The sequence below is a fragment of the Silurus aristotelis genome (genome assembly GCF_946808225.1).
Source record: "Silurus aristotelis genome assembly, chromosome: 19".
Taxonomy (NCBI): Eukaryota; Metazoa; Chordata; class Actinopteri; order Siluriformes; family Siluridae; genus Silurus; species Silurus aristotelis.
Genome location: NC_139592.1, coordinates 441,777 through 455,931, shown reverse-complemented (window position 1 = coordinate 455,931; position 14,155 = coordinate 441,777). Strand labels below are relative to the sequence as shown.

The window sequence follows — 14,155 nt, the reverse complement described above, 5'->3', positions numbered from 1 at the left end:
TCTCTCTCTCTCTCTCTCTCTCTCTTTCTCTCTCTCTCTCTCTCTCTCTCTCTTTCTCTCTCTCTCTCTCTCTCTCTCAAACAAATACACAACAAATATCTTAATTATTATGAATTAAAAACTAATTTTTTTTTATAAAAAATAATAATAAAACTCATAAATACTGAATTCAGATGGAGGAATTAAAAAGTTGACTGTGACTCTTCTGTGACTGTGACCCTTTTTTTCATGATGAACAGATTCCTTTTGATCAGACATGAACACACCTTGTGTAAGTGACAACCTGCAATAGGCAAAAGACAAACTTTCCACATTATTATTATTATTATTATTATTATTATTATTATGAGGATGATGAGGATGGTGATGATGAGGATGATGAGGATGAGGATGGTGAAGTTTGGAGTGGATGGTGATGGAGGCCCCTGGAGGTAGATGACTCTATTACTGTAGAAAGATGGAAGTCCTCTGTGCTGTTGTGTGTGTGTGTGTGTGTGTGTGTGTGTGTGTGTGCGTGCGTGCGTGCGTGTGCGTGTGCGTGTGCGTGTGAGATTGCTCTCGCGTTTGGGGGGGGGGGGGGTGATTACTGCTCAGGATTTGAAGCGTGTGTGTAAACAGTGATGGTGTTTTCACACTGCTGCTGCTGCTCAGGTCTGTTCTTCACTTCCTGAAACACAAACACAAACATCACACACGTAAACATCATTATATACACTGATTAGATGTTTCCATAGCAACAGCTCATTCAGAAGGATTAAAAACATTGGATTTAAACACGTAAAGTGTAAATGCTGAAATGTTAAAATAAATATTTTAATAGTTAATTTTTTATCAGTTCACAAAGATCTAAAATCTAAATTAGATCAGTATTTGGTGTGACACCGTTTGGTTTTCGGTTCTTACACTTACACACCGTTTGGTTTTCGGTTCTTACACTTACACAAACTCAGGGATTTTGTAGGATCAGAATCAGGTGTGTGACGAACCAATTCTACCCAGAAGGTGCTGATTATCAGGTTCATCTGAAGGTTGAAACCCAGTGATGAAGTGAAACAGAAACAGCTGTGTAGGAACTTCAAACTGGGTGAGGAGCCGAACTCTGTTACCAAGGTGAAGTTGTGGAAGACAGTTTCAGATCCTACACCATGACGAGACTGAGCACAGCAACAAGACACAATGTGCAAAGATCTCAAAGCAGAATGGGCTTTCAAGATCAAGCTATTTTGAAGAAGCACAAAGAAACGGGTGATGTTGAGGAGTCTAGATGCAGTGGTCTACCAATGAAATGAAAAACACATCATGCTTAATTCACTTCAACATCAGAGAAGTCCAGCAATGCCATTAGCTAAGAACTTGAGGATTCTAGCGGGACCCAGGAAGACCCATCTACTGTCTGGAGAAGTCTGGCCAGAAGTGACATTCATATGAGGCTCAGTGTCTCAACTCTGCATGAAAACAGAGGAACTGGGGGCAGGACAATGGCAGCAGGAGCTCTGGACTGATGAGCGAATTCTGAAACACTTGCTGTAGCAGGAGGCACAATGTTTGCTGAAGATCTGGACAGTGGTACAATAATGCATGAAGCATGGTGGCGGTTTCCTGCAGGTTTGGAGCTGCTTATGGAGCTGAAGATGTGGTCAGGAATAATGGTGTCCTCAATACTGAGAACTCCATGCAAATACTTGCCCATCATGCAGTATTATCAGGGAGGCATCTGATTGGCTCCAATTTTATTTTGCAGCAGGACAACGACCTCAAACATACAGCCAACATCATTAAGAACTATCTACAGTTTAGAGAAGAACCAGGAGTCCTGGAAGGGTTTAGTTTTGGCCTCCACAGAGACTTGATCTTAACTCGATCTCAAGAGTTCTCCAAGTTCATTTGGAAAACCTAACTTCTGAGTGTGCAAGTGAGAAGAACTAGAAGAATTGATGTTGTTTTGCAGGAAAACGGTGTCATACCAAATATTGTTTTAAAATTGAGGTGTGCGATGGATTAACGATTACCTCTTTAGATTTCATCCTGGTGCTGAGGAACATGTAGGCCATGTATCCTGGGATGAGAATCATGGAGGAGAGAGCCATGAACCAGCCGACCCCCTGACCCCACGATGGGAACACGTAGTTATTCATTTTGAGAGGAACCATTTGTACGGCGCTGAACAGAAATACTCCCTAAGGAAGAAGGTGGAAGAAGAAGATTAAGAAGAGTGTGGGAAAGAAAATTCTCACGCTCTAAGCTGGTTAATTTCTCCACTGCAGCCAAAGTCTTAGGAACACAGAGGAGGATATTTTACATTTCTATCATGAAAAATAAAATATTACTTTAATAATATACATGTGATGGCTGACTGAACTGTCTGCAATGATTTTGTGCAAATAATAATAATAATAATAATAATAATAATAATAATGATAATAATCTTCTTCTTCTTCTTCTTCTTTCGGCTGCTCCCATTAGGGGGCGCCACAGCAGATCATCCGTCTCCATCCCCCCCTGTCCTCTACATCTGCCTCTTTTACACCAACTACCTGCATGTCTTCCATAACCACATCCATAAACCTCCTACTTGGTCTTCCTCTTTTCCTCCTACCTGGTGGCTCCATCCTCAGCATTCTCCTACTGATATACCCCATGTCCCTCCTCTGCACATGTCCAAACCATCTCAATCTCACCTCCCTCACCTTGTCACCAAAACATCCTACATGCGCTGTCCCTCTAATAAACTCATTTCTAATCTTGTCCATCGTCATCACTCCCAACGAAAACCTCAACATCTTCAGCTCTGCTACCTCCAGCTCCACCTCCTGTCTTTTACTCAATGCCACTGTCTCTAATCCATACAACATCGCAGGTCTCACCACAGTCCTATAAACTTTCCCTTTCACTCTCACAGATCCTCTTCTATCACAAATCACTCCTGCTATCACTCTTCTCCACCCACTCCACCCTGCCTGCACTCTTTTCTTCACTTCTCTAACACACTCTCCATTACTTTGCACTGTTGACCCCAGGTACCTGAACTCCTCCACCTTCTCCACCTCTTCTCCCTGCAACCGCACCCCTCCACTGCCCTCCCTCTCATTCACACACATGTACTCTGTCTTACTCCTACTGACTTTCATTCTCCTTCTCTCCAGCGCATATCTCCACCTCTCCAGGCTCTTCTCAACCTGCTCTCTACTTTCACCACAAATTACAATATCATCTGCAAACATCATAGTCCACAGAGACTCCTGTCTGACCTCGTCCGTCAACCTGTCCATCACCACTGCAAACAGGAAAGGGCTCAGGGCCGATCCTTGATGCAGTCCAACCTTCACCCTGAACCAGTCTGTCGTACCTACTGCACACTTTACTGCCGTCACACTGTCCTCATACATGTCCTGCACCACCCTCACATACTTCTCTGACACACCTGACTTCCTCATACAATACCACAACTCCTCTCTCCACCCTGTCGTACACTTTCTCTAAATCCACAAATACACAATGCAGCTCCTTCTGTCCTTCTCTATACTTCTCCATCAACATCCTCAAAGCAAATAAGGCATCTGTGGTGCTCTTCCTCGGCATGAAACCATACTGTTGCACACAGATGGTCACCTCTTCTCTCAGCCTGGCTTCCACTACTCTTTCCCATAACTTCATGGTGTGACTGATCAACTTAATTCCCCTGTAGTTACTGCAGGTCTGCACATCTCCTTTATGCTTAAAGATCAGTACCAGCACACTCCATCTCCATTCCTCAGGCATCTTCTCACCTTCCAAAATCCTGTTAAACAACCTGGTCAAAAACTCCACTGCATCTCTCCTAAACATCTCCACGCTTCTACCGGTATGTCATCTGGTCCAACCGACTTTCCACTCTTCATCCTCTTAATCGCTGCTCTCACTTCCTCCTTACTAATCCTATCTACATCCTGCTTCACCAACTCCACATCCTCCAACCTTCTCTCTTTCTCATTTTCCTCATTCATCAGCTGCTCAAAATACTCCCTCCATCTTCTCAACACACTCTCCTCACTAGTCAACACATTTCCCTCTCCATCCTTTATTGCTCTAACTTGCAGTACATCCTTCCCAGCTCGGTCCCTCTGCTTGGCCAATCGGTATAAATCCTTTTCTCCTTCCTTAGTGTCCAACCTCTTATACAGTTCCTCATATGCCTTTTCCTTGGCTTTCGCCACATCCCTTTTTACCTGCTGCCGCATCTCCTTGTACTCCTGCCTACTTTTCTCATCACTCTGTCGATCCCACTTCTGTTTTGCCAACCTCTTTCCCCTAATGCTCTCCTGCACTTCCTCATTCCACCACCACGTCTCCTTGTCTTGCTTTCTATTTCCAGATGTCACACCAAGTACTTTTCTAGCTGCCTCCCTCATCACTCCTGCAGTAGTTGCCCAATCATCCGGCACCTCTTCACCACCACCAAGCCCCTGTCTGACCTCTTCCCTGAACCTCACACTACACTCTTCCTCCTTCAGTTTCCACCATCTTATTCTTCTTTCAAACCTTACTTTCCTCCTCTTCTTCTTCGCCTCCAAAACCATCCTACAGACCTCCATCCGATGCTGTCTAGCTACACTGTCCCCCGCCAACACCTTACAGTCTCCAATCTCCTTCAGGTTGCATCTCCTACATAGAACATAATCCACCTGTGTGCACCTTCCTCCACTCTTATACGTCACCCTATGATCCTCCTTCTTCTTAAAATACGTGTTCACCACTGCCATTTCCATCCTTTTAGCAAAATCTACCACCATCTGCCCTTCCACATTCCTCTCCTTAAAACCATACCTACCCATCACCTCCTCATCACCTCTGTTCCCTTCACCTACATGCCCATTAAAGTCTGCCCCAATCACCAATCGTTCTTTCCTAGGTACACCATCTACCACTTCATCTAATTCACTCCAGAATCTTTCCTTCTCCTCCATCTCACAGCCAACTTGTGGAGCATAAACACTGATGACATTTATCATCATCCCTTCAACCTCCACCTTCACGATCATCACCCTATCAGAAACTCTCTTCACCTCCACTACACTCTTACTGTACGCTTCCTTCAGAATCACCCCTACACCATTTCTCTTCCCATCCACACCATGATAAAACAGTTTAAACCCACCTCCAATGTTCCTGCTCTTACTCCCTTTCCACTTGGTCTCCTGAACACACAACACATCTACCTTTCTCCTCTCCATCATATCAGCTATCTCTCTCCTTTTACCCGTCATAGTACCAACATTTAAAGTACCAACCCGAACCTCTACTCTCCTCCACTTCTCCTTTCCCTGCCGTCTCTGTAGACGCCTTCCTCCTCTCCTTCTCCTTCTTCGGCCAACAGTAGCCCAATTTCCACCGGTTCCCTGTCGGCTAACGATACCTGGCGGTCATTGTTAACCCGGGCCTCGACCGATCCGGTATGAAATTCTCATTTGTGATCCGCATATTTGATTTGGCACATGTTTTACGCTGGATGCCCTTCCTAACGCAACCCTCCCCATTTACCCGGGCTTGGGACCGGCACTAAGAGTGCACTGGCTTGTGCATCCATTAGGGCTGGGTTAGAAATAATAATAATAATAATGATAATAATAATAATAATAATGATGATAATAATAATAATAATAATAATACTTTATATATTTCTTTCTCATACACTACAATGTACATTTAAATCAGCTGTTAATTAATAAATACGTTAATTTCTGTAAGCTTCAGATAATCATATAAATTAATCTCAATAATTAAAGGAATTCTTTTTTCAAATCATATTTAATATAAAGTTGATTTAGTCCAATGCTGTGTTTAAATCCAATCTATAATGTGATGTTGCTCAGGATTAGACAGCAGTCAGTCCTGATGCTACATCAGTCACATTTACACACACACATGAAATAAAAGAGTTTTTTACTCACTGCAACAACCAGAGGAGTAAAAACCACCCAGCAGAGTTTCCACCATATGCAGGGTTTATATCCGATCATCTCCTCGATGTTACTGTAGAATTTATTCACACCTACATTAGATCAGACATCAGATCAGACATTAATAAATCACCATCTTCTCCTAGAAACCAAACAATTAAAGACTTTCTCCTGCTTTTACTCAGGAATAAAATACTACAGTACCGATCTACACAATCTGGTACAAAAGACCTATTTTACATATATATATATATGTGTGTGTGTGTGTGTGTGTGTGTGTGTGTGTGTCTCCCAGATAAGGATGATGTTCTCCTCTGAGTCTGGTTCCTCTAAAGTTTTTATACGTACCATCTAAGGGAGTTTTTCATTGTGCATTGTGAAAATCACTATAGAAATAAACTTGAATTGAAAATGAAATGTATTTAATAAATAATAAGTGTATATCAGACCTTCAACTCAGATTTATTTAATGAGTAATCATTTTTTTTTGAAAACATCATATCATACTGTTTATAGTTACATTTTAAAAGTTACTTCCTGTTGTCACTTATGTTATAGCAGCTATAAACACTCATTCTCTCTCCAGCATCACTTCCATCTCTTTCTCGTAAAGATCAGACCTAATCGCAGCTCATCACGTTACTGAGAAACTGTAAAGACATGGAGACGCCTCTGTGCTGGAGATGCTACAGCGTTCCCACTGTTCCCGCTGTTACACAGCACTGACACTGACATCTTATACACACATCAGTCCAGCTGTTACTGTGGAAAGCTTGTATAAAATCAATCAATCAATAAATAAATAAATGTTGGTAATGAGGTCGTGTCTCACCGTAAAACCAGGAGATGGAGATACACTCGAAGAAAACCAGGAACAGGAGAGACATGCCACTGGCGGAGTAGTAATCGAAAAGTTTGAAGACGTAAAGGCCGCCCTGATCATGGAGAAATACAAATCCGTTATTCAGATAAACACAGCGAGCGAAAGTCTTTACACCGTAATTTCAGTGTCGAGTTTAGTGTCTGCATAGAACTTATTCTTCATATATTATACACAATAAAGTCGTTTATTTACGTTTATTTATAGGAACATTAGTAGGTTCATTTACAAACTATCGCCAAAAGTATTGGGACACCAGACATTCCCAGCCATGTGCTTTTTATTGTTCCAGCATGACAACACCCCTGTGCACAAAGCCAGCACTATGAAGATCTGCTTTCCATGGGTTTGGAAGATGTGGAAGATCTCCTGCTATAAACACTATTGAACACCTTTGGAATGAATGTGAACGCTGACTGCACCGCAGGAACCTTCTCACCTTCTCACCTACATCACTACCTGACTTTACTCACACCCTTATAGCTGAAAGAATCTCTACAAAAATCTAGTGGAACATCTTCCCAGAAGAGTGGAGCTCATGGTAACAGCACATGGAGACGCATGTAGTAATTTAATGCTCAGGTGTCCACAAATATATTCCTCCCTCAAATCACATGGTCCATGTTTTACCTGTGTGATGTTGGAGAGGCCGATGATGTACGACACCACACACACACACGCAATGAAAATCTCTCGTCTGTTCCTCAGGAGCGCCGGGAACTCGTCCACCAGAGCCGTGATGAAGCCTTCCACTGTACAGAACTGCAAAAACCACAACAACTCCATATGAAAGAACTTTACTGAATAATTACACACAAGAACCAACATCATCACGGATCAGGAGAAGAATCAGTGTGAAGAATCTGACCGATTAACCAAAGCCTCAGTAAAAACACCAACATATTTAACAGCATTTCTACAAAATAAAATAAATAAATAAAATCTCACGAAAAAAACATCTTTATGAATCGTACACTGAACTGATCTGATTAGAAGAAGCAGAACTTCTGACTCATATGATGTGATTTAGTGGTTTTGTCGTATGGAATGTTTCTGCAGCTGGACTCAGGAATGTATTGAAGCTGCTTTATCTCGTGTCTCCTCTCGGAGTGTTTGTGTCTGAAGCCTGCTGAAGCTCTGAACGTCACGCTGGCGATAATAAAGGCGTAACCCAACTCTGAACACCAGCACCTTTCCTTTTCATGCATGTAAATATAGACGTATCTCCTGTGAACGTTGTGGAGCTGCTGAAGGACGTCACCTGGCTGTCGATTCCCAGCATGAGCAGCATGGAGAAGAACAGGATGGACCACAGAGGAGATATGGGTAACTGCGTCACGGCTTCGGGATACGCTAAAAACGCCAAACCTGGACCTGAAGATGAAACACAGACCATCACACTATAAAACCCATCCGAGTGACACGTGACACCATGCAGGAGTGATGGAGTTACCTGAAGCAGCTACATCAGCTATCGACCTCTTTGTCACGTGAGCCATGAACCCCACGATGGAGAAAATGACAAATCCAGCAAACATACTGGTGGAGGAGTTTATAATGCACACGATGATCGAGTCCCTGCAGGAAAGACCAGAACACAGACAGACGTTAAACACGTTGAAGACTGAAGTACAGGAACCGAATTCCAGACAAGGAGGAATGAATGAATGATGTACTGAGAGTTTTGATCTTTAAATCACTAAATCCAACCACAACTTCCTCATGGTTTTTCATTTACTCTTACATCAGTCTTCACCTGCACCCTGAACATCACTGCACACTGAGGTGTTAAAGAAGAACACGACATCAGAAAATACATTCACGAAGAGCACAAGCCGAACACGTCTCTGTTCATCAGCTGCTCCAGAACATATTTAACATCTCTGAACAACACCTTCTGACCAATCAGAATCCAGAATCTAACACTCCATGCTTCGCTTCATCTTCTAATTACTCTTAAACTTGTAATGAGCAGTGTGTGTGTGTGTGTGTGTGTGTGTGTGTGCGCGCACGTGTGTGTCTGCGCACGTGTGTGTCTGTGTCTGTGTGTGCGGGCATGTGTGTGTGTCTGTGTGTATGTGTGTGTGTGTGTGTGCGTGTGTGTGTGTGTGTGTGTGTGTGTGTGTGTGTGTGTGTGCGTGTGTGTGTGTCTGTCTGTGTGTGTGTGTGTGTGTGTGTGTGTGTGTGTGTGTGTGTGTGTGTGTGTGTGTGTGTGAAAAAGAGAGCTCTCGTTATAAATAAACATGGATGATAAAATTACCAGCAGTACACGTGACAAAAAACACTAAAAAACAAAAACACAAAATTGCCCCAAAATAAACTGCATATATACAGTGAGGAAAATAAGTATTTGAACACTCTGCTATTTTGCAAGTTCTCCCACTTAGAAATCATGGAGGGTCTGAAATTGTCATCGTAGGTGCATGTCCACTGTGAGAGACATAATCTAAAAAAAAAATATCCAGAAATCACAATGTATGATTTTTAAACTATTTATTTGTATGATACAGCTGCAAATAAGTATTTGAACACCTGTCTATCAGCTAGAATTCTGACCCTCAAAGACCTGTTAGTCTGCCTTTAAAATGTCCACCTTCACTACATTTATTATCCTAAATTAGATGCACCTGTTTGAGGTCGTTAGCTGCATAAAGACACCTGTCCACCCCATACAATCAGTAAGAATCCAACTACTAACATGGCCAAGACCAAAGAGCTGTCCAAAGACACTAGAGACAAAATTGTACACCTCCACAAGGCTGGAAAGGGCTACGGGGAAATTGCCAAGCAGCTTGGTGAAAAAAGGTCCACTGTTGGAGCAATCATTAGAAAATGGAAGAAGCTAAACATGACTGTCAATCTCCCTCGGACTGGGGCTCCATGCAAGATCTCACCTCGTGGGGTCTCAATGATCTTAAGGAAGGTGAGAAATCAGCCCAGAACTACACGGGAGGAGCTGGTCAATGACCTGAAAAGAGCTGGGACCACCGTTTCCAAGGTTACTGTTGGTAATACACTAAGACGTCATGGTTTGAAATCATGCATGGCGCGGAAGGTTCCCCTGCTTAAACCAGCACATGTCCAGGCACGTCTTAAGTTTGCCGATGACCATTTGGATGATCCAGAGGAGTCATGGGAGAAAGTCATGTGGTCAGATGAGACCAAAATAGAACTTTTGGGTCATAATTCCACTAAACGTGTATGGAGGAAGAAGAATGATGAGTACCATCCCAAGAACACCATCCCTACTGTGAAGCATGGGGGTGGTAGCATCATGCTTTGGGGGTGTTTTTCTGCACATGGGACAGGGCGACTGCACTGTATTAAGGAGAGGATGACCGGGGCCATGTATTGCAAGATTTTGGGGAACAACCTCCTTCCCTCAATTAGAGCATTGAAGATGGGTCGAGGCTGGGTCTTCCAACATGACAATGACCCGAAGCACACAGCCAGGATAACCAAGGAGTGGCTCTGTAAGAAGCATATCAAGGTTCTGGCATGGCCTAGCCAGTCTCCAGACCTAAACCCAATAGAGAATCTTTGGAGGGAGCTCAAACTCCGTGTTTCTCAGCGACAGGCCAGAAACCTGACTGATCTAGAGAAGATCTGTGTGGAGGAGTGGACCAAAATCCCTCCTGCAGTGTGTGCAAACCTGGTGAAAAACTACAGGAAACGTTTGACCTCTGTAATTGCAAACAAAGGCTCCTGTACCAAATATTAACATTGACTTTCTCAGGTGTTCAAATACTTATTTGCAGCTGTATCATACAAATAAATAGTTTAAAAATCATATATTGTGATTTCTGGATATTTTTTTTTTAGATTATGTCTCTCACAGTGGACATGCACCTACGATGACAATTTCAGACCCTCCATGATTTCTAAGTGGGAGAACTTGCAAAATAGCAGCGCGTTCAAATACTTATTTTCCTCACTGTATATATTTAATTATCTGATTATTAACAATAAATAATAAAATAAAAAGAACTAAAAAGAACAAAAAAAATATTGATTGATATAATTATTAATGACAAATATTTAAAGAGAATATATTTAAATAAATAGAAATCGTTTAAAAAAAGATCCAGTAAAATAACAAAAATAAAAGAAACAATAAAAAAATGAAATAAACAGTAAGATAACAGGCTGCACAGTTAAAGCAAACAGAGTTACAATTCTTTGCTATAAAACTGTTGTGAATTTTTTGTTTTCACACACACACACACACACACACACACACACACACACACACACACACACAGAAAACACAAACAGGACAGAATCTGGTGTGAAACGAAAGAAAAAAATGAAAGAATAATAAATCTGTGAGATGTTTTTCTCAGGATGGATAAATCTGAGACTGATAGAGGAAATATGGAGATGATCAAAGTGATCAACATTATAAACTGTTCAAATATGTAGTTCTGAGACTGCATCAGTAAATCTGTAGATTTGGAGATGAATCAGTCTTTTGGAAATAAATGACACCATGTGAGGAATAATACAATTGTGTACATAAACTCTGCCTTACGGTTTATATTTTAGGAGGCGGAGCTTCCTGGTGCATGCGATGGAAATGTAACGTGTTTGTGTAAATAAGTAGTTTATTCGTGTTTCTGTTCTTTACTGAAGTTTTTTACTGAAACTTCACTACATCTCAAATCTCTCACTTTTTACTACATTTAGTGAAATCAGTCGTTTCTTTTTATTAATGAGGATAAAAACGTAACTGGTGAAACACGCAGCGAGTCACCAATCAGGATCGAGCGCACGCTCTGTTTTACACGTGTTCTGATTGGTGAATCTACTGATCACCAACATACAGTTCAGCATCAGTTCAACATCAAGCAGAACATTTAGAGAGGAATAAATGATGAAGAAACTCCAGACTCGAACTCACCACCACACACGTGACCTCATTTACACGTTTTATTACAGAATCTTGTGATAAAAATGATCACAGGAACATTATAGTTATAATAAATCACTACTTTGGAAACTAAAGAACATTTGAAGGCAAAAACTTTTGTACTTTTACTGTAGTGAAAGTTTAAAGGAAACACTTTTACTGAGTCTCTATTTTAACTCCATGGACTCATCCACCGCTGTTGTATTGTAACTTTTAGATCTCAAATTTACCCCAAAGCCTCTTCACCTCTTTCTAAACCTGCAGCAGAACAGTAACTCTGTGCAGACCCTCAGATTGACAAAAACTCATAAACTCGAACTCAGTTTACAGACGATGTAATAAGTCCTTCACGTCATCTCCTCGTACCTGTAGACGTTGTTGTTGAAAGGGTTGTAGCTGCCGAGAGCAATCAGAGAGCCGAGCCCCAAACCATACGAGAAAAAGATCTGAGTCGCAGCGTCCAGCCAGACCTGAGGGAGAAAACCAGATGATAAACACAAACATTCCCCATCCATTCTGCTTCTTCTCCTCATCCTAATCATCCTCTTTTTTCTCTAAATGATTTGAAGTTACCTCTGACTCTTTCAGCTTCTCGAAATCAGGTGTGATGTAGAACAGAATTCCTTCTTTCGCTCCAGGAAGTGTGACTCCACGGATGAACAGGATACATAGCATGAAGTATGGGTAGGTGGCTGAGAAGTACACCACCTGACACAAACACAGGGTGGTTTACACGTCACACAGGAACCTATTACATTAGAATGGAGAGATGTTCTACAAAATTCAGAGTTTTGGTTCAGTATATATATGTTAGTGCTGTAAGGCGATAAAAATATTTAATTGCGATTATTTTCATGATTATCGTGAGTTAACTTGTGATTAATCGCAACTTATTCACACATTTTATCTGTTCCAAATGTTCCTTAAATTAAACATGACGGATCTCCCTGAACTCATGATCTACATGAATGTGTGATGTTTCCAACAAAAGTTACTCACCTTTCCAGTCCAGCGAACACCTTTCCAGATACAGAAGTACACGAGGACCCAGGCGATAGCCAGAGTTATTGCTAGCGGGATGCGGATCTGCCCCGGTTTCTCCAGACCCTCGGTGATGTTATGTACGTTACGTCTGTATTAACACATCCAAACTCGTTAAAGTTTAAATTCACACCTAATTTAATTAAACACTATAGTAAAAGAGTCTTACGAATACTTATTAGCTTACTAACAATAATAACAAAAGCTAGCTAGTTGTACGACCTTGGTTGATCTTCTTCTTCTGTTGTTCCTTTGTCACTTGCTTTTGAGATTTGGGACATTATGAAGCTAGAAGGTGACATTTTTTTAATCTTCAGCTATCTAACACACAACTGCAAATAGATTTGTTCTGGAGCTATACATGATTCCCTCTATCTTATATGAATAGCAATTCCAGGCTGAAAAGAAGTAGGACCCTATCGTGATGCTGCCACCACCATGCTACTCAATGGGTAAAAAGTTATTGGGATCTTATAGTTTCTTTAAGAATTATGTCCAAAATGTTTTACATAGGTCGGATCAGATTAAAAGATATGAGGTGGTATGAAAATGTTTGAGAGTAGTTTTGTAACATGCCAACAGGTGTCAGCACAAGGTGGAGCACAGTCACAGGGAGCACAAACCTTCATAAGTCAGTGTGCCAAAAAACATCGTCCTGTGTACATAGGGAGGCGTGAAACTGGTGCTGTTCTGACAATGTGCGCCCCCTGTTACACACGTGAAACAACATGATCTCACTTCCGCACCCACCCTACTCTCCAGATATGGCTTCTGCAGACTTCACACTCTTCCTGAAGGTGAAGGTCCAGCTCACCGCTTTGACACCATTGTGAAGATCTACTGTGAATCTCAGAAGATGCTCGACAAGCTTCGAAAAGAAGACTTTCAAGACTCATTTAAGAAGAACACTGGGAGCTATATTACTGTGCAAGGGGACTATTTTGAAGGTGATCGTGTGGAAACGTTGATAAATAAAGTAATTTCTTGTAAACAGAGCAAGTCTCCAAACTTTTTGATACCACCTAATATTTGCTACAACTGTATGTATGTATTTCCCTTTCAGAAGCTTGAGCTACGTCAAAAACACTTTGGGAACACCTCGCGTTGTTCTTGCTCTGAATCACGTGTAAAATCTGGCCAATAGGCAGTCGTTACGTCACTGGCGGGCTGTACGGCGACGCGGTAGGTGCGGTAGTTGACAGGTTCCAGGAGTCTAAAAGGCAGTCGGTGGCATTTCAGCGGTACTTTCCCCGTCGCTCTCATGGGGCTGCTCAGCGGGTGTGAAGTCCAGAAACAGAGCGTTGCCACCAGGACCCAAGCTCTAAGCCCAAGTCCAAGGGGTTGGCCAATCTGAGAGTGGTCCTGTCCGGGAACAAACGGGCAGTGGTG

At 41.9% G+C, this 14,155-nt stretch overlaps 1 protein-coding gene across 2 annotated transcripts in view; it reads right to left on the bottom strand.

The window, feature by feature from the left end:
* Positions 1–253: 253 nt before the first annotated feature.
* The window catches only part of slc6a1a (solute carrier family 6 member 1a), a 26,997-nt gene continuing 13,095 nt past the window's right edge, over positions 254–14,155 (bottom strand). For both annotated transcript variants that reach the window (XM_083520757.1, XM_083520758.1), the window contains 10 exons: positions 12,725–12,857; positions 12,299–12,433; positions 12,092–12,195; positions 8,270–8,394; positions 8,078–8,190; positions 7,447–7,578; positions 6,769–6,871; positions 5,928–6,028; positions 2,010–2,177; positions 254–667 (listed from right to left, as the gene is read on the bottom strand). In XM_083520757.1, coding sequence (XP_083376883.1) covers positions 584–667; positions 2,010–2,177; positions 5,928–6,028; positions 6,769–6,871; positions 7,447–7,578; positions 8,078–8,190; positions 8,270–8,394; positions 12,092–12,195; positions 12,299–12,433; positions 12,725–12,857 — 1,198 coding nt within the window. In that variant the 3' untranslated portion in view covers positions 254–583. The remainder of the gene's footprint in view (positions 668–2,009; positions 2,178–5,927; positions 6,029–6,768; positions 6,872–7,446; positions 7,579–8,077; positions 8,191–8,269; positions 8,395–12,091; positions 12,196–12,298; positions 12,434–12,724; positions 12,858–14,155) is intronic.